Genomic DNA, 22571 nt, shown 5'->3' on the forward strand with positions numbered 1-22571 from the left:
AGATTCAGAAGTGAAAGTTAAAATGAACCCTGCCTTAACAGTACCATTAACAGTACTCTTTCATTATTAGACTGTAGAGCTTTTAGCTTCTGATATGATTTTCTTTGAAAATAGTCCAAATGTGCAAGTAATCTATGTGTAATACTTGATTATCGACCATTTTACAGATTAATCCCTCAGAGGATATTGCAGAAGATGAGGAACCAGAGATGTCACTAAAAGATCTTCTGACCAAAGTGGGGCTTCAAGACAAGGCTAAACTTTTTGAAGCTGAACAAATTGACAAAGAGGCTTTGGTGAGTAGAGGAACTACTTTTAAATAATTTCATGTATGTTGGAAAGCCAGTGGACATCAGTTAACAGGGCCCAGGGTGGCCAATTGGTCTGAGGTACTCACTTTTACAGACCACTCATACATCTCACCTCTGTCCATGCTAGTGTTAAAATCTTGGCTCATCTAATGTGAATAAGTGAGAAAGCTTGCTAGTAGCATCTGTTGGGTTGGCAGTTTTTCATGGGGTCTTTTCCAGGTTTTTCTTCCACCCAATATACTGGGTGCCATGTATAACTTATCATGTGCTTAAAAATTGTATTAAATCCCACACAACCAAACAACATCGGTTAACATGGACTGGTGTGTGTGTGTGTGTGGGGGATGTATGTCAACACAAGGTGCATTCAAATCATTTATATCATTTTTACCCCTTATTTGCATTTCACTTGATTCATGCTTACATGCCATTCCAATGGGTTTTTTATTTGGAGGGGAAAATGCAAAATTAGCAGATATCCTTTTTCCTTCAGTGATCCTATTGTGTTGTTTTGCTTATTGTTCCTTTTCTTTAGCTTCTCTCTTCCCTTCCTTATTTGTACATTTATCTATCTGCTCCCATAGTGATATTTTCTTTATGTTAGCAAGTCCATTACTGTATATGTATCTGTTTTATATTGTAATGGATGTTCTTTCTATTGGAAATATTGGGCTTTGCTGCAGTGTTCTGGAAGTCAGTCGTTGGGAATAGCTTAGAAATGACTTTATTAATTATTTACAGTAGAGCAGTAAAACTCAGTCAGATTATCTGTTTTGAATAATTATATTATTGTAGATATCATATTGTATGGTTTCATAAAAACACATTTTCATGTCTTTCAATTACTGGATTGGAGAAGGAGTCCTTTCGTTTGCTCAGATGGATCATTGTTCCTTGTGTATTTAGTTTCAATGTAGGTACCTCAGAATCCACAAAATAGATCCCTAAGAAACAAAAAACTGAATTTATTTTATATTAAACCAGTTTAGGCTCACATACTGCTTGAAATGAATGATGTTGTAAACTTTAAAAAGTCATTTTAGCATAAATTATTACCAGTCCATTTGCTGTGATCAGTGTACATGGTCTGGTGACTTCTTTCAGGGCATACAGTTAAAATTACCTCTTGATAAACCACTGGTGCCTCTCTTAACCCACCCAACCCACCCCCCAGTTAAGAAAATTGTGCTGGTAATTCATTTACAGGTATACCCCACTTGATGTTGGGGAGGTATACATCAGAAGCTGGTAATTCATTTACAGGTATACCCCACTTGATGTTGGGGGGGTATACATCAGAAGCTGGTAATTTATTTATAGGTATACCCCACTTGATGTTGGGGAGGTATACATCAGAAGCTGGTAATTTATTTACAGTATACCCCACTTGATGTTGGGGAGGTATACATCAGAAGCTGGTAATTTATTTACAGGTATAGACCATTCTTAATGAGATCCTCATGAATATTAATGTATCGCGAAAACGAGGCTACGGTAGGCAGACTGAGAAAAAAATATGGCGTCTTACTGTACATCGAGTAACGATCTGAGCTGTTTGCCAGATATTTCTTTTGCATTCGTTGAGAATTTCATCACGGGTGTCTCCAGCAGTTCAGGGAATGAACAGATGACAAAAGGATTCAAGTATTACAGTGAGGGATATGTCCATTCTCTTAAAGGTAAGTTGATTTACGTCCTATCTTGAGTGTACTTTTTCTCTACTGCACACAAAACACAAGTTAACGATATAGAAATGAAACTATTTAAAGCATAATTTTTTTTTCTGAGTAGGTCTGATTTAAATGTACAGCTGTCAGTCAGTACTGTGGTCAAAACACGCGGTCAAAATAATACATTTACAAAATGTGCATAGTGACACAAACTGCCCTTTTAACCAACCACGCCCCCTTCCTCACCAGTAGAGACTTTGTGGTGTGCTTTAAATAGTTTTGGGTACATACCTTGCATTTTAACATGTATCAAAAGTACACAACCTGACATTTTTATATTTACCCACAAAACAGCAGGATTATTTGTTCAAAGCTGTTTTATATCCATTCATATATATATATATATATATATATATATATATATATATATATATATATATATATATATATATTTTATCAAAGAGCACCCTGCCCCCAAACACACAAATTGGTCCCTTATTTATGTGAACTTCTTCATTGTTCATTGATTATAATTATTATTAGTTTTGTGGTGTTGGTAGATGGATGAATTTTAACACCCAGTATGTAACTGCACACATTAGATCAAGTAAACATAATAGGGAATAATCGTGTCTAAACAATATAACATTTTGTCATTTTATGTATGGGATATTATGTTAATCTGTTTATTAAACTGAGTTTCTCTTTTATTTTCAGTTTATAGAGATGGAAATGAATTCCTTGTCAAGGGACGGTGTTTTAGATCACAAAAGAAGAACGAGTCACCACATGTTGTTGAGGTAAACCTGTCATTTTCATTCATATTTATATTATAAATTATTAAAATTATATTCAACATGCACAGATATTTTTAATATTTCAACACTTAAAATATTATTGAAATTCAGATCTTGCATAAATGCTGTCTATGATACAGTTTGGCCATATCATATTTCTTCAAATAAACTTTCCAGGGCTGTCTATTTTCCTAAATTAGGATTGCTTTTGGAATACAAAATGAGTATGCTGTAAAGAAAAGAAGAAAAGAAAATTATCTGATTTGTATCCTTTTTAAAAGAAATTTCAACAACAAAAATTTGTAAAACCTGCTTAAGAAATCAAGGAAAATAATTTGCATTGCATAAATGACACCCCAGTGTGTAGGAACATTTTATTTGAATAAGAAACAAAACCACCTTTTAAATTATTGCGATTTATGATTTTGGTTTGTTTTTATATAAAAAAAATAACTTTTTTCTTCTAGAGAATGAATGACAATGTCAATCTGTACCCAAGTGGCATAATTGTGAGCCCATTTTGTCATTGGCTTGCTGCAACTCCTGATCGTAAAGTCTACAACCCCAACAGGACCCCCCCCCATGGTTTGTTGGAGATTAAATGTCCAGTTGCAGACACTTTACTATCTCTGAAGTACCTTGCGGTCTCTAATGATGCCTTGAAATTGAAGACAAACCACAACTACTACTACCAAGTTCAAATGCAGTTGGCAGTTACAGGACTGGAATGGTGTGATTTTTGTGTGTGGTTGGAAAATGACTTTCATGTTGAGACTATTCTGTTTGACAGGGAATTTTGGCAAGCTGTCAAGGACAAGCTTGATCTCTTCTGTTAGATTCTACCTCAATTAGTATGTTCTCCTGTTTGTATATATGCATGTGAATGTTTTGTAAGATATATTAAAATGAATTTTCTATGCCTTTACATTATTAAATCATTCTGACAACTCCAAGCAAAATGGCTGCAAGTCAGTTGCCAATGTGGACTTTGTTGCACTGCTTTTAAAATCTACTTACATAAATTGTCAATTTTAAATTCAGCGTAGCTGGTTTTGCTTACTATATATGTATATAGGCTGGAACAGTCACCCATAGATGCATTATAGAATTGTGTATCATTTTCACATGAACCCTTTGAGTAATTGCATGTGTGTATATATATAGATATATATATACATATATATATATATATATATATATATATATATTGACATACACACATCTTACCAAAGGTATTTGCATGAAATTCAAGATGTCATTGAAATATTACACGATGTTACTAAAGGTGTTTTAAAAAAACTTGTATATTACTGAAATGTTAATAAAATGAACAAGATTCACACATCTAAAAGGTATTTGCATGACAAGATGCCAATGAAATGTGGCATGATTTTAAGGTCTAAAAATAAACTACTGAAATGTCAATAAAATGAACCTTATATGGTACTTTCATAATGTCTCAGTATCTTTGTTTTCATTCACAAGTTCTACATGATACTTCCATGTCACAAAATGCTATTTCTTTTGTTTAATTAGTGGTCATTTGAACAAAGTCAGTACATTTGCTACTGTCCACAACTGATTTATTGACCCAGAAATTGTCAAAGGCACCACAGACTGTAATAACTTTGTATTCTTTCACCCTCTTAATGTATCTTTACACATGTATCCTCAGGCTTGCAATTTTTTGATTGGTTTCCACCTGGGAAGCTGTGAACTGCCCATCACTACACCGAAAGTGTGGTGTTGCAATGGAAACACCAGTACCTTCTAAAACTTAATGTAAAACAAAACCTTTATCTGCCATGATTTGGTCCCCTGGTTCTAACAAATCTATAAGCCCTGACAGCTTTGTGATCTCCACATCACTCATGCATCCCGAGTACAAGGAAGACACACGTGATTGCACCGTGTGGGGCTATCCCTACCAAACCTTTTCAGGTGTTGTGAGTTTTGTAGTTTGAATAAGTCTTTGATGCAAGCACTAGAGATGAGGGTCTTTCTGTAAATATTTCTGTGCAGTCAATAATAATTCTAGTTCCTGGGTAGGACAGTTGAAAATCGAGAGGCATATTTGCTTGAACCTGCTCACGACTTGGTAAAAAATACAAATAATTTGTCCACATGATTATTATCCGACTTACAGAATACCTGTGAATATTAAATCGAACAGACATATCTTCAATCGGAAATCCACATCTCAATCTACACAAAAACATGAAAAGTTCATCCACTGGGTCCATTGCCTTTTGCCGTCCCCTGATGTTGATGTCATTCCCTGTGCTGTAATATAAGCTCTTCATTCTAATTGCAGTCGGTTTGATGCTATTGAAGAAGGTTATAAAAACCTCATATGTGGGAAAACCAGTGTAAAATTCTATCATTTCATCATCATCTGTAAATCTGTTCAATCCAAGCTTCTCCATGTTTATTTTTTTATTCAAATCTTGCAGTTGCCTTTCCTTCTCTTCCAATTCTGTTACTGCTTTCCTCAGTCTCTTCTCCAGCTCTGTAATTTTACTTTTGCATGCTATATGCAACTCACAGGATCTGAAGAAGATAAAATAATAATGTAGCTTTTCATCAACATTTGTTAACTATAATGGAGACAAAAAAATATAACTAGCAAAGTTACCAGCTTCACTATAATTTAAAATTATACAAGAGTTTTAACAGAGGCTGCTTTCCACTGATTGTCTGCTCTCTCTCTCTCTCTCTCTCTCTCTCTCTCTCTCTCTCTCTCTCATACACATAAACACACTGTGTCATGCACACACACACCATGCACACACTATGAAATAAATGTGTAAAACAAAAGTTACAAAGCTATGGTTTGATTAAATGTCAGTGCCATCTGGAGGAGAACAGCAAGCAAAATAAGCCCCACATAAATCAGGTCTTTTCAGAGTAAATAAGAGAAATTATGCAGTGATGTTTTATCAACAGCTTCATTAATTCTTATCCTCTCTCTCTCTCTCTCTCTCTCTCTCGCAATTTCATTCAACTTGTACTCTCATCATTTTCATTGTACTGGTGCTATCTCTCTTCTCTATCGTGGTCATTTACATTCTACTTGTTTTTTTTAACTAGGTAACAACTTTACCTTTTCTGTACTTAGTACTCCTACGCAAAATTCATAATTTCTTATAAAAATGCGCTGCTTGGAGGTACGCCCAGTTTTCGATGACCCCGTTATGTGGAATGGGACTAGGGGTAACATTTTTAGAAACCTGTCATTATGAAACACACATAAATACAATCATTTACTTCATCGACAGAATCTATTTTGCGTTTGGAATTCTTATTCTTACATCATTCAGCTGCAAGAAAATATAAACACACCAACAATCATCCAGTTTCTTACCTTAAAATTCAGCCCCTCATCACGACGTATTGCAACAATCCATTTTCTACGAAGCTCCATCTTCTTCACTGATGGGATATGGTGGAAGCTTAAATCTATGTGAATTCTAGCATTCCCATTGCACAGCGGAACACAACAATAATTGTCACGATTTTTTCTGTTGCCGGTATCAACTGTAGCAACCATGGTTGCGAGGTAAAATGAAACTGGTGCCTATATTAGCCTCGTTTTGGATTCGCTGACCCAGGGTCACATGAATATATGAATACATTCTAAGAATGGTCTATACCCCACTTGATGTTGGGGAGGTATACATCAGATGCTCCACATGTAGTGAAAATGCATATTTTGAAGCAATTGTTTCCATAGTAATTAATGTTTTAGTTGGGAGGAACCTACACATATGCAGAATAAAACCAGCAAGGTTTAAAACATGGCTAAGTTTTAAATATTTAATTGCAATTGAAAACATACTGTACCTAAACAAAAAAACGCAGTTTATAACATTTTTAAAGCACATGAATGGTATGAATATAGTAAATATTTTGAAGACATTTTATAGACATAGCATATACAGTATTTTAAATGATAATCAGGGAGATGAGATCTGAATGATATGATCGGAGAAAAAGACATGATGCTTTCCTGTAGCAGTATTGGAGATGCTCAATAGATCCATGTACATCTCTTGTGGCTGGCAGGGCTGCACAAACAGTGATGTAAAAACGAATAAAAAAGGAGATGCAGCAACTAGCAGTATTGGAGATGCTCAATAGAGCCATGCACATCTCTAGTGGCTGGCAAGGCAGCACAAGCAGTGATGTAAAAATGAATCACAGATGACTTGTAGTGAAAAAGGGTATAATTATTTGATGATGTTACACTTAAACAGCATAGAGTGAATCAGCTTATAGTGGGGTGTACCTATATATGGTACTTATTCAATACAGGCAGATAATGAGATTATATATATATATATATATATATATATATATATATATATATATATATATATATATATATATATATATATATATATATATAATCTTGAAATTCAGACAGGTATATTACAATAAATTAATTTAATGTTCATGAATGCCAGCTTTTTCAATTTTGCAAAAAAATCAAAAACATCTTAGTGAATTGATGGGTGTAGAAAGGGGTCCTATTGTTCCTACAGAAAGAACATTGTTCTCATGCCATTTTATGTGCAACCATAAAACCCACAGACATACTTACCTAATGAAAAATAGTGAAATCATTGTAGTGGTGTGTTTCATTATAGCATTGTAACATTCCTTATAACTGCAGATTATGTGCAGTGAGTCAGACCTGAAAGATCTTGGTTTGCCCATGGGACCAAGGAAAAAGCTCCAGGGTCTACTCAAAGAAGAAATTGACAGAAAGGTAAGTTTTTCTGTTTCATTTTTTTGTAGGCAGGAAAGGCAGTTTTAAAAAGAGATCTTGCAGACCAGACTACCTTTGTATCTAAAGAACTTCCCACTGTAGTTTAAATTGCATCTGTAAGAGAGTTCTTGGATTTTAAAGTGTCTTCTATTTATCCATTTTATGTTTTACTTTATGAGGTCTTGGTAATTATATTTTTGGGATGCTTCAGTTGTAACTGCATAAAGTCTGTAAAACCATTCCAGAGCTCCCACTTGAAAGGCATGCCATAGACCAATGTTATAATTCTCTGTCAGCTTTCAAATGCCATATCCTGAAATATTTCATGATCACTTCATCACCAATGTAGCCATTTTAGTATGTTGTATTTTAAAATAGCTTGGTATGAACAGATATTTACTTCATCAAAATGTGTTCTTATTTCATAATTTCTCTAGGATAAAAGGAAGAAGGAGTCTGAACTGAGAGAAAAACGTGAGACAGAGAGGTTGTTAAAGAATAAACTTAAAGCAGAACAAGCAGCTATGAGAACACAACAACTTCAACAAGAAACGATGGGAGAGGCGTACGTAAAGAAAAACTTATTCTCTGATAAATTTGCATGTATCTAGAAACTGTGTACACTTGTTGGTGTAATATTTCAATAGAAGTAACTACAGTCAGTGTACTGCATTAAGAGCAGTTAGGGGAGTTTTTTATTCCGGTATCTAAGAAACAAATTCACTGTTTTATTACTTTGGTCTTCTAGATCGTAACTATCACATACCATATAGCAGTGAAAATTGCCACATCAGTGATCAGTTAACTCTTTAAGAATTACAATGCTGTAATTTGAATAGTCATTTGTATGGAGAGTTATAATGCTATAATTTGGATAGTCATTTGTATGGAGAGTTACAATGCTATAATTTGGATAGTCATTTGTATGGAGAGTTATAATGCTATAATTTGGATAGTCATTTGTATGGAGAGTTACAATGCTATAATTTGGATAGTCATTTGTATGGAGAGTTATAATGCTATAATTTAGTCATTTGTATGGAGAGTTTATGGAGAGTTGATGTGACAAAAAGGAATAATCAAAAATTGAAACTTGTGCATAAATATCCTTTGTATTAGGGAGTGTCGTGGCAGCTGGGATGCAAAACAATTAATTTGTAGCTTATTATTTTTCAGTCCTGTTAAGAAAAGTTCAAGTATTACTGTGGATTATGTCCAGGGGCTTGCTGGCACAGGACAGCCATATGTGAAATATCCTCAGTTGCTGTTCAAGCCAATGTGCTTCTTTGCTTTGGGCTCCCCAGTTGGAGTATTCTTGGCAGCCAGAGGGGTTGAGCAACTTGGAGAAGACTTCAGACTGCCTACCTGTCACAAAGTCTTCAACATCTTCCACCCGGTGAGGAGACTTCACTATGACTTTTGTATTACTTGTGACTAATGTGCAATAAGCAACACCTGGCAGTTACTCTCTCTTTATTCCATTTCCTCACCTATAACAGCATTTGGTTTGTTATTTCCCCATTTCCTTTTCTTCAGCATCAGTTTTTTTTTCTTCTTCTTTATGAAATGCTGAATTGCCAGTTTGCACCAGTTGCTTATACCAACCTTAGCACGTAAGGTCACCAGGGCGATCCATAGTTTCAGATTAAGTTAACAGACAGGTAAACATGTGTTCAAATTACATGTAGGAGGCACAAGAATCCTTTTCATTTCATATGCAAATTTTACAACTTTCAAAAATGGCTTTTTCAGCAGAATAATTAGCTAAGAATATGGTATGAAAGCAGTCTTACTGTTGAACTCATGACATAGAGTGGTACCTGTTGCAGTCAGGTTAGCCAGGAAAAAAATAGTAACAGACACCGACTGAAAAAATACTAATAGGTATTTTTCAGATTTTGACCACATAGACACACATTCATGGGTAATATATTGCATTCTCTGTCATTGCTGTATTGGCTGTGTCTTCCAGTACAGCTGTCAATACATTAGAATGTTTTCCAAGTACTGACATTTTTTAAAATAGCAAAATAGAATTCATTGTCACACAAAATATTAGCAAAGATATATGCACTTCTAGTAGCATACCTTTGGTAACACTCATTGTAATGACAACAAAATGTTCACAGTTCAAGTGAATTTTTTTCTTCTTTTTATGCTTTAGTTATCCTGCTTTTTTATATAACAAACTTGAGGAATTCTTGATCAGTTTGGATGAAACATACAAATCTGCAGAAAACTGGATATTCTGTTTGTATAGATTCTTAAACATAAGTAAATATGTTTTCAGCAAGACAAGTAGCCATTTCGAAAGTTTTGAACCCAGGATTGTTTTCAAGATAGTATTAGAGCCATGACTAGCTTTCCTGTGTGCTGTGTAGGCATTGTGTGCTGTGTAGGCATTGCCCATAAGTGTGATCTGTATAGACATAACCCATAAGTGTGATATATGTAGACATAATCCATAAGCGTGATCTATATAGACATAACCCATAAGTGTGATCTATATAGACATAACCCATAAAGTGATCTATATAGACATAACCCATAAGTGTGATCTATATCTATTAGACATAACCCATAAGTGTAACCTGTACAGACATAACCTATAAGTGTGATCTATATAGACATAACTCATAGATGTAATCTGTATAGACATAACCCATAAGTGATCTATGTAGACATAACCCATAAGTGATCTATGTAGACATAACCCATAAGTGATCTATATAGACATAACCCATGTGTAATCTGTATAGACATAACCCATAAGTGTGATCTATATAGACACAACCCATCATTGTAATCTGTATAGACATAACCCATTAATGATCTATGTAGACATAACCCATAAGTGTGATCTGTATAGACATAACCCATAAGTGTGATATATATATATATATATATATATATATATATAGAGAGAGAGACATAATTCATAAGTGTATTCTGTATAGACATAACCCATAAGTGTATTCTGTATAGACATAACCCATAAGTGTGATCTATATAGACATAACCCATACATGTTATCTTTCTAGACATAACCCGTAGGTGATCTGTGTAAACATAACCAATAAGTGTGATCTATATAGACATAACCAGTAGGTGATCTATGTAGACATAACCCATAAGTGTGATCTATATAGACATAAACCATAAGTGAGATGTATGTAGACGTAACTCACACATTGCATCTGTGTAGACATAACCCATAAGTGAGATCTGTGTAGACATAACCTGTTAGAGGGATCTATGTTCATAGAACATACAAGTGTGATCAGTGTAAACATAACCTGTAAGTGGGATCTGTGTTGACATAACCCATTAACTTGATCAGTGTAGAAATAACCCGTAAGTGTGAGCTTTGTAGATGTAACCCATAAGTTTGATCAGTTTAGACATAATCGAGATCAGTGTAGATGTAATCCATTCATGGTCTGTCTTTAGGCAACCATAAGTGAGACAAAGACATAACAAAAATGTGTGATCTATGGAGACATAACCCATAAGAGTGGTGCATGTATAGCCCATAAGTGTAGTCTGTGTAGAAATAGCCCATATGTGTGAGCTATGTTGACTAATCCATAAGTGATATCTTTGTAGAAATAACTTATAAGTGGGATCGGTGTAAACATTACCCATAAATGTAATCTCTGTAGACATAACCCATAAGTGGGATCTGTGTAGACATTACCCATAAGTGGGATTTGTGATTTGTGTAGACATTACCCATATGTGGTATCTGTGTAGACATTACCCATAAGTGTCATTAGTGTAAACATAACCCATAAATGTAATCTCTGTAGACATAACCCATAAGTGGGATCTGTGTAGACATTACCCATAAGTGTCATCAGTGTAAACATAACCCATAAGTGTAATCTCTGTAGACATAACCCATAAGTATAATCTCTGTAGACATAACCCATAAGTGGAATCTTTGTAGACATAATCCATACTATGGATCTGTGTAGACATAACCCATAAATGGGATCTGTGTAGACATAACCCTTAAGTGTCATATTAAGATTAGGCATACATGTATTTCTCGTTCAGGTACATTATCCAGTGAGATTAACATGAGGGAATTAACCTATGCTGCCTCTGAATCCAGCCATCCCTGAAAGATGAAAAAATGTCTTCCCATTATCTCAAATATCAAGAGAAATAACTCTTCCAAGTTATCTCCCTTTGCCCTGTTATGTTCATACCCATATCTCGGATGTCTGCCACTTTTAACTTTTATTGAATCAGTTATCACTGCCTCCAAGAATCCATTGTAATTCATCATAACTTTCAGCCATCCACCATTTCTTTCAGTGGTGTTGTAAGTCAAAAGGTTGATATACCTGGTATATACAAATTTTGTGGTGGGGGCTTTGGTGAATTTTTTCATATTTATTCATTGTTTTTGTCCATATACTTTCAGTTAGTATCACTCACCTGTAGTTTTCACTGGTGTTTTTGTATTACACTATTTCACTTCAGTTTATTATGCATTTTTGTAAGTCATCTTGGTTTTGTAAGTTCACCTAATTGAATTATTTATTTGTTGTTTCAACCTGTTTTTTTATATCTCAGTCATTTCAGAAATGTCAAACAAGTGCAGGAAAAGCAAATGCTATAAACTTGTTGAGGATAATCATCAAATGTGTTCAAAGCTTGTTTTCTCATAGCACTTGTAACAGCTTGCAGGGTGAAGGAGGAGCATGCAGTGTCTGTGGATTGGAACTAAATGCAGTTCTTTTCCAAAAGCTGAATAATACAAATGAGGCAAGCTGGTGTTGTATCTAAAAACAGGTTGCTGTCTGTAGGCCAACAAAAAATAACTCTTCGTCCTCTCTCCTCAATCCTGTTGCAAGAATTGAAACTGCAGTAAACAGTATGCACACTCAGATGCTATCTGGGGCACATGGAGATGATCTGCAGTACCCAGTATGCACACTCAGATGTTATCGGGGGCATATGGAGATGATCTGCTGTACCCAGTCTGCACACTCAGATGCTATCTGGGGCACATGGAGAACATCTGTAGTACCCAGTATGCACAATCAGATGCTATCTGGGGCACATGGAACATCTGCAGTACCCAGTATGCACACTCAGATGCTATCTGGGGCACATGGAGAACATCTGCAGCAGCCATCAGAGGCTTTTCCTACCAGTTATGGTGGGAAAGCAAGACATAACCACACAAGCACTGGCTGTCTGGCTAAAGTGGGTTATTAGATCTGCATACTCTGAACTCTCACAGGATCAGGTACAGCTCATAAAAATTTCAGGTACAGCTCATAAAGATTTCAGGTACATCTCATTAAGATTTCAGCTCATGGAATATGAGTAATTTCCAATGGCCTGGCATTCAAATGTGATGAGTCCATTCAAGTCATAGTGGATTCAGTTTACTGGTATGCTCAAATTTCTCCCAGCTTGTATTTATGTGACATGGTCATTTAAATGAAAGAGCTTGCCTTGACATTTTTCACTCCCCATTCATGACAGCTCAGCCTCAATCCCATTCATGACCTTAAAACGTTCACTGGATTTGTCTGGATTATTTACATGCAAGGCAGGAGCCAGTTGCAGGATAACACAAGGATCTAAATCACATGAGTATGAATGAACAGTCTTTGATTGTGCTGCCTTCCTGTAAATCAATCAAAAGAGGTTGATTGCTCAAGAACATATCTTCCACCACTTACCTATTCTTCCAATGTTAATGTGATAGGGGAATGTATTTGATGGAGAAAGTAAATTTAGCAGTAAATCAGTTTTTTTCCGAAACACTTGCCAGATCACATTACTGTAAAACCCTCCCATCCTTCTGTGTGACAGGTTACAGGTTTCACTCAAGTTTAAACTGGTAAACATCCACAAAACAGATGGATGCCCAGTGGGAAAAAGAGGAGTTAATCTATAAGAATTACTTCCAACATCTATATGATACATAGATGGAAAAGTATTCTTTGGTCTTTCAGAAAGGCTGGATGCAGGTGTAACAGAGGTTATTTCCCTAATGTTAGTGTGAGCTGTTAAGTACTATCAGACAAACATAATTTACCAAAATATTTAGTGTCTTCTTAATTTAATTTTTCCATTTCTTTTACAGTTTGACCCAATTGTAAGTATATACTTTGTTTCTAACTGATTATTTCTGATTAAAAGCTCTGTTTGCAGTTAGAGCAAGGAATGTTCTTATCTCTGAAATACCTTTTCTTTAATGTTAACTGTTTTACAAGGAAGAGGTTACAAAATATGAATATCCTTAAAACAAAGCTCTGATCATCCAGATATTAAAAATGATTTCATTTCTGTGGCTGCATAGGATATCACAGGGTCATTTCAAAGCTGTACACACACACACACACACACACACACACACACACACACAGCAAAAGAGAGAAAATAGTTTCACTAATCCAATCCAGACTTGTTTCTTTATAAATTGTCTGTGAGATTAACAGATTTGATCTTGAAAGACCTTTCCTGGATCTTAAAACCTATTACGCTTAAAAAAATTCTTTTCTAACTTTGATGCATGCACCAGATTTTAAACAGTTGAAATGACTCATTCTTAGACCCAAATTTTCATATATGTATAAGTCTAAAATTGATTAAATGACAGCTACATGTGAAGTATATATTTTTGTACAGCAGTCAGACTATATTCCCATTAGTTTTACTTATAAGTGAGTCCTTGACTATTTAATTGTCAACCACTCTTTACAGTACTGACCTTTATAATTCAGTTAAAAGAATTTTGAGTATTCTCATGTATAGTAAATTAGATAAAGAATTCCATCCAGTGTATCGCCTAGCTGATAGACTTTGCAGCTTTTGAATGGTTATTTGTTTGCCACCTCATTGAGAGACAATGGAATGTTTACTAACTAATATAATGAGGTGTATTATATAGAGTGAGAGGTATATTTTGTAATCTGTATATGAAGGGCATTATAATAAGAGTTATATTTTCTACACTGTAGTGAAGGGCATTATAGTATGTGTCTTGTAAGCCATGTATGATGGGTATTATAATTAGTTAGAGTTGTATTTTCAGCACTATATTAAAGAGCATTATAATGTGTTTTTTGTAAGTCATATATGATAGGCATTATAATGAGTGAGAGTTGTATTTTGTAAGTGATACATGATGGGCATTTTAATAAGTGAGAGTTGTGTTTTGTGTGCTGTGTATGAAGGGCATTATAATGAGTGAAAGTTGTATTTGTATGATGTGTAAGAAGGGCATTATAATGAGTGAGAGTTGTACTTTGTATACTAAGTATGTAGGACATTTTAATGAGAAAGTTGTATTTTATTAGCTGTGTCCTTCAGATTTACATTTCAAGTTGCACTGCGCTGAAAGGTTGTTGTAATTTCTGCCATGTCCAAAGCTGTTGTATTGATTTCACTCCACAGGCCTACAGGATTGAACCACTCATCCACCCATCTGCCCATGAAGTTAAAGCAGTCCTAATGCCTCACCATAAGGGCAGGAAGAGGTTACATCTAGGTATGTAACTTGTAAGATATATATAATATAGTGGTCCCCCTCAGATACGGCCCCCCTCACAGCAGCCACCTCCTTAACATGGCCAGTTTTCTCTGTACCGATGAGTTTGTGTAGCAAAATACCCCTGTGGGTGGCCACCCTCCAGTGTGGCACGCAGCCAGCATTTAAGGCCGAAAATTTAACATTTACCACTCACAAGTGGCCACATTTTAATTTAATATGTATCCAGAACCAATATTTAATTCATACATTAAGGTAAGTTAATCTGATTATCTCTACCAATGTCTGTTTCCTGATGTCAGATTTTCTTTACTGAAAGAAGATTTGGCTAAAGTACATTATAACATGTACCACTACAGTTAATATTATATCATTATATATAAACACCAATGTCTACAAAAAACTAGCTAAACAGTTTTGTGATGAGAGTTTTGGGCTTCACACAGCTGTAGAGTTCATCTATTTGATGATTACACAGGATGTCATTGTCAGGATCATAACATGGTCAACATAGGCTAAATATAGATTTTATGGATTCGCACAAGGGGAAATAACCCTTGTACAAAGCCGGATATCAGAGGAGAACCAAAAAATCATGTGACAGTACATTTAACATTTCCTTTATAAACAAGGCATTTCGTCTTCTGTACAAACATTTTGTCTCCAATATTTAATTAATTGCTGTATTATACAATTCACAATGAAGGAATAAATTGTCAGAAACATTTAAAGATTATCATGTAAACAAAAAATTACTTCTTTAGAGAAAAAGTGAAAGTTATTCAGCTCCATGGAGAGAGTTCCAGAGTACTTGCCAAAACATTTTGATGTTGGAAAGACTCAAATAAGCAACATCATATGGAGAATATTCTGCAGGAGTGAGAAAATGGAGTAAGTGAAAGACAATGATGCCAAGTCATGTTTTACCAAGATTTAAATTTAAATTTGATTTAAATGACATTTTGTAATGGTTTTGCAGTATGAGTGACAACATACCCCACTTGCATGTCATGCTTAAGAATCAAGAACTGTGAATGTATGTTTAATTTAAATAAGTCTGTTCTTAAGAAGAACCTATTAATAACACTGGACAACAAATTTTTACAAAAGTCATGTTACTGAAATAAAATTAGTCAATTCTTATCATTTTTTATGTGCTGAACACGAATATGACAGTCAAATTGCAAAATTGGCTCTAGTTTTTTTGTAATCTGCAAGAAATTAATGTTTACATAACGAAATGCATTCCAATAGTAAAAGGTCAACTGTAATAGCCTACCTATAAAAAATCAAGTCATTGACTACATCTTAGATTTCTTCGCCTGTCTCTTGTACAGCTGTTCGGGAGCATCTCTGAGGAGTGTCCAGCAGTAGTCAGCCAGCATTGTAGTGGACCATTTTCCCTGGTATCTTTGTTCCATTGTTGCGATATCTTGATGAAAACGTTTGCCGTGTTCATCACTAACAATACCACAGTTGCTAGGAAAGAAATCCAAATGGGAATGAAGGAAGTGAATCTTTAGAGACATATTGCAGCCAAGTTTCTTATACTTCATCAACATGTCTTCTACTAGTTCCTTATAGTTTTCTGCCCTAACATTTCCGAGGAAGTTTGTAGAAACTAGGCGAAAAGCATTCCATGCTTGTTTCGCGTCACCTTCCAGCAAGTTGTTGAACCGGTCATCTTTGAAAAGCTCTCGAATCTGAGGACCCACAAAAACTCCCTCTTTAATCTTTGCTTCGCTGAGTCGAGGGAATTTTTCATGCAGGTATCGGAATGCTGGCAAAGTCCGGTCAATGGCTTTCACGAAGTTCTTCATCAAACCTAGTTTGATGTGAAGGGGTGGTAGCAAGATTTTCTGAGCCTCAACCAGAGCTGGGTGTTGGATATTCTTCTCTCCAATGGCTACATTCTGCCTGTGAGTCCATTCCTTCCTCATGTAGTGCATTTCCCTTGCTCGGCTATCCCACTCGCATAAGAAACACATGTATTTTGTATATCCTTGCTGCAGTCCCATTAAAAGGGCAACTACCTTCAAATCACCACAGAGGTGCCAGCTGTACTTGTTATACTCAATGGAATTCAGTAGCTGCCTTAAGTTATCGTATGTCTCTTTCATGTGGACAGCATACGCTACTGGAATAGATGGAAGAATGTTTCCATTGTGCAAAAGCACAGCCTTGAGACTCAGTTTCGAAGAGTCCACAAATAGTCTCCATTCTTGTGGGTCATGAGTGATTTTTAAAGCATTCATGAGGCCCTCAATATCGGAACAGAATATCAGATTACTTTCCTTTCTGAAGAAAGGCTCCAATTGCTGGTGGCGCTTTCGATATGCAGTAATTGTGACATCTTCTTCTAGAAGATTCCATTGTTGGAGTCTTGATCCTAGCAATTCTGCCTTGTTCTTTGATAAGTCCAAATCACGAATCAGGTCATTTAGTTCTTCCTGTGTTATTCTGTGTGGGGTTGATGATGCACCACAGTGAAAATCTGGATCACTGCATGCTGATGGACCAGGAGAAGAACAGGTCGACTCACCTTTGTCTTCGTCAGATGAATCAAGAGAATATTCTGCTGGAGGTTCTGGAATAGGAAGTCCCTCACCATGTGGAACTGGTCTCAATGCAGACGGAATGTTTGGGTAGACTATTCTCGACTTCTTTCGCTTCGTTATTCCGCCGGAAAGAGGAGGAACCAAGCAGAAGTAACAGTCATTTAGGTGGTTGCTTGGCTCTCTCCACACCATTGGGACTGCAAACGGCATTGATGACCTTTTGCAATTCAACCACTGTGAAAGCTGTGTTGTACATGTAGCACAGCATATATGCGGAGCCCAAGGCTTGTCTTGGTCACCAACCTTGCATCCGAAGTAAAGATGATATGCCTTCTTCACTTGAGAATTGATACTTTTCTTCTGGTTGGCAAATGTCACTTCCCCACAAATATAGCAAAAATTGTCCGCGGTATTAACACACTTTCGAGGCATTACTGTTCTTTATTGTACGTAAATGGATAAAATAATAAGTTTTATGTAACAGTAGCTTGAACTGTCTCGCACAACGTCTAAAATATTTTAAATGCTGAACCTATCTGATTGGGCTTTATATAGTACACTGCTTACGTCAGCTTCAGCAGCCGCCTGGCATTAGTATAATAGGCCTACACATGTATAGTACACTGCTGACGTCAACTTACTTCAGCAGCCGCATGGCATTAGTATTGCATTGCATCAGAAAATGATGCAATTAACTGTGGATGATGTGAGCATGATGGTATTATGCAATGTTACATCATTATTCCGGATGTTGCTGCAGTCCTACTGGAGAAATTTACACAGTGAAACATAGAAAATGAGGTATATGAATATCTTCAAAACGAGAGCCAATACAAATTTTTCACGGTTATATTCGTGTTCGGCACACCAAAATACTACAGATTAGGGCCTTTTCAAGTCAGTAATGATTTCACTGTTGACCAGTGTAATTAATGCCAATTTCTAATTAAGATATTAAATGCTTTGAAGTTATATGTAGCTTAAACAAACATATACTTCTCACAAATATATTCCTCCCTCTGGAAAGGCCATTTATTCTATATATCCACTTTCCCAGTGCAGAATGGGTGGCCATATAAGAGAGGGACAACTGTAAACTATTGTGCTATTTTATGGACCATGGAAGAATTTTTTTTTTGTGGTTAATATCCATAACATTTTTGTACTCAATAAACTTCCGTTCAGTTATAAAAGATGTATACACCCTGACTATCATTTATTATAGCTGGTATTATTACATGGAATTCAATCCTATATGTTTGTTTTTGTTTGTGCTGTTTTGGGAGCATAGCTCAGCTTACTTGGCACTACATAGCCAGGATTGTGCTGATAAACTGTTAAACAATATATATATATATATATATATATATATATATATATATATATATATATATATACTGATGTAATCATCTTTCAGCAATGTAAAAAATCCATCAACATGGTGCTTCATAGTAATGTATGGCAGAAGTGAAGCAAAAGTATGAATTTGTATGATGTTACATTCTGGAAGATTTACCATAATGTCCATGTTGGTCAAGATTTTTTAAAATAAAAAATGTCACGAGCTTGTCCTTAGCTGTTTTCAGCTTCCACCGATCTTGCGTGGTCATTGTATGTGGCATGAAATGAATTTCATCCTGGAAAAGACCTGGAAATTTTTATTTAGAAAAGCGAAGGAACCATGTACATGGTCATTGTATGTGGCACACTAACACTGATTTCCTAAAGTTTGTTGATCCAGGTGATAATTTTTATGATGCTTTTGTCAGAGTTTATAAAACACAGCACTTAGGCTGCTATCATATCTGAGCCAAAGAATAACATTGTCCACTTTACATGAAAAGATTGTTTCTTAGCCAGATTGCAGTTTTCATCCATATTATGCCTTCATCTTGACCTGATGTTTAGTACTGTCTCAAGCAGTAAAACTAAGGCTGATACTTACTATGGTTTCATTGACATGTATGTAAGCCTACCAATTAATAAAATCTTTTACAGTAACAAACATCTGTACTTAGACACCAATCTTTGTGAAATTTACTGCACTGCTTATTGCTCACAAAAAGAATAAGTTGCCCTTCTCTTTCCCCATTTAACCAACTAACTGTGAGTAGGATAGCCTTCAAGCAGTTGAGCTGTAACAATGTTAGTTAACATTTTCAAAGAAAGAAGCAGATGAAATATTTAAAACTGTCTTTTGAGAGAGAGAAAGAGATTTCAGCTCTTCATGTTGTTTTTTTTTTTAATGTTTTTTTTTATTATACCTTACGGCCCCTGTTTAGCTGAAGCTTTTCTCAAAAAGAGATTAATAAATTAAAGTGATACAGAGAATCAAAATGCAGAGGATACAATGATTATGCATGATGAGCTCTCAAATTACATGTGGATTAAGCTCCAAACACCAGACTTAGTGCTCAGGAATTGGATCTGTTGTCTCCTCTTAGCCTTATTCTTTGCTAACAAGTTATGGCCCACAAAATGATATGGTAAACCTGGTCTATGAAAAGTCCTTTGTAATAAATATGTTGTGGTGTGTACGATAAATCCAACACTTTTGTGTCTTTGCTGTGTAATATTTTATCTGATTTCTTCCATTATAAATTCTAAGAATGAATGGGTGTTGGGGGCATATTCTAAAGAAGCACAGAAATACATCAAAACTTTGATCACTCTCAAACACTTTCTGATTACAGGGGAAATGAGAAGTGGAGTAGATTGATAAAAAACTATATTTGTCTTGAACATCAATGTAGAAACCACTTTTACAAATTAGAAAGACTTTCTGTTATGTATAAGGCTCTTTTTGTTAACAATAGAATTGAAAGAGAGCATTGCCAGAGTTGGTTCATTTCATGATGCACTGACAAGGCTTATTTTTGTCAACGTAGAATTGCAGGAGAGCATTGCCAGAGTTGGTTCATTGTATGATGTACTGATAAGGCTCTTTTTTGTCAACATAGAATTGAAGGAGAGCATTGCCAGAGTTGGTTCATTTTATGATGTACTGATAAGGCTCTTTTTTGTCAACATAGAATTGAAGGAGAGCATTGCCAGAGTTGGTGCTGACATCAAGCAGAAGATAATTGACTCCTTGAAGAGCACATGGCACTCCATCAACAGTTTTGCACAGGCACACCGAAACACTAACACGGCAGAGATTTCTCTGGAGGAACAGGTAGACAGCCAGATGTCCTCAATGGTGCAGGAACTGTCTAAGGATGATGACTCCACATGTAAGTTTGGAACCTTTTGCTGCATATCAATTTAAGAATTAGCCCAGAATTTCTGATTTGCATATTTGATTTGTACCTAAAAATTTCAGTCATGATGTTTAGTGATATTTAGATGCTACAATGTTTAAAACTAACATGGCTAGTATTAGGCAAGCTGGGGTTTTTATAAACACTTGAAATTCATTCTTGCCCCATGTTATTTATGACCAGCTGGTCATTGGTTTGGTACAACTCAAATAGCTCATGTACATGCTCTGAGTCACTTTTTACAGCTACAGGCATCATTTTGGAGAATTTGATTACACATACTTTCAAAATTCCATTTGAAGAATGTTATATAAATTCCTCGAAAAATGCTTAATGGCAGCTTCATTGATAACGTACTTAGTCATTTTTAGGCACAGTCAAGCAAGCGAGGTGATCTGGTTTAAACCGGTTTTGTTGTGTGCTATAATGCAAGAGGGAATGCACCTCTGGTTAGGAAGAAGTTTTACTACAAACATAAACAGAGATGTGACAATGTTTTCATTTATAAATTTATAAACAATGCCCGGGAAAATACCAGCAGCAATTAAAAAAGGGCACACAAGTCCAATAATATGGAGGCATTTTGTAACTTCATATGTATCTTCTGCATGGTATGTTATGTCATTTATTTCAATTCTTACAAAATACTTATTTTTCCCATAGAAATATGTTTCTTCATATATGTAAAAGACAGTAGAAACATGTCTGTCAATTCAGATTTTTTATGTTAAATTTTCCATCATGCTAAATTAACATTTTGAAGAAATGTTAATGTAAAAGTTAAGAAAAAACTTACTGTATATTACTCCTCGATCCCATTCATAGCCAAATATCCATCCATATCTGACCTTGATTCCCCCAGCACTAGTAATAGTTCATTCCAATATCAACTTTCTTGACCCAGTCTAATGCCAAACTGCCATTGTGAAAGTCCATAGCAATTGATTAATTTTGGTCTGGAAGTTTTATTATGACAATCAATATTCACATCACTAAAAAATCACAATGGAATAAACTTTGTTTTAATTATATTATGATTAAATTTTAAATCTAAAATTAGTTTTTAAATTTATATCAGTAAATGCCTTACATGACCCATGTAACTTTTACTACAGAGATAAATAGTGTTACCTATATCTGTTTAACTGTCCATCACATTGTGGTTTGAATTTAGGTCATATCAGGCACTGTGGTAAGTCATCCATCCTTCATTAACACATTTTTGGAATATATATGTATGTATGTATATATTTATATGCACACACACACACACACACACACACACCAGACAGAACAGAAAGTGTTATCCCTGGATTCTGTAGAAGAATGCTTGATAATAAAAGGAAGAATTAATATTTTAATACAATTAATACTATCATACAGGTTAGAACATTTTTAATTCATACTCTATGGAGATTCGAAACCAGGTCCATGGGTAAACTGCACCCATCGCCTTGCCTGCACACACAAGCCCATATTCCCTCATGACTAAGCACACATCACCAAAAAATTATGCTACTCAGTTGATGTTATATGCAGTGTGTAGCAGACACACTCACATGATGACCTAGTAATTAATTCTCTTCTATCTACACAGTCATTATGGATTCCTATGAAAGAAATCAAAGTATATAGAATTAATTATAAAGAATTATTAATATAAACCAGACAGAACAGAAACTGCT

General features: G+C 35.3%; 1 protein-coding gene across 2 annotated transcripts in view; it reads left to right on the plus strand.

Annotated features, from left to right (window-relative positions):
• The window catches only part of LOC149794812 (triacylglycerol hydrolase DDHD2-like), a 96111-nt gene that overhangs the window by 47748 nt on the left and 25792 nt on the right, over positions 1–22571 (plus strand). For both annotated transcript variants that reach the window (XM_089964468.1, XM_089964469.1), the window contains exons 12-18: positions 168–296; positions 7454–7549; positions 7987–8114; positions 8726–8945; positions 13662–13673; positions 14975–15068; positions 20659–20859. In XM_089964468.1, the coding sequence (XP_089820594.1) occupies positions 168–296; positions 7454–7549; positions 7987–8114; positions 8726–8945; positions 13662–13673; positions 14975–15068; positions 20659–20859 (880 nt within the window). The remainder of the gene's footprint in view (positions 1–167; positions 297–7453; positions 7550–7986; positions 8115–8725; positions 8946–13661; positions 13674–14974; positions 15069–20658; positions 20860–22571) is intronic.

The sequence above is a fragment of the Sinohyriopsis cumingii genome, chromosome 7, assembly GCF_028554795.1.
Source record: "Sinohyriopsis cumingii isolate HCF-2022 chromosome 7, ASM2855479v2, whole genome shotgun sequence".
Taxonomy (NCBI): domain Eukaryota; kingdom Metazoa; phylum Mollusca; class Bivalvia; order Unionida; family Unionidae; genus Sinohyriopsis; species Sinohyriopsis cumingii.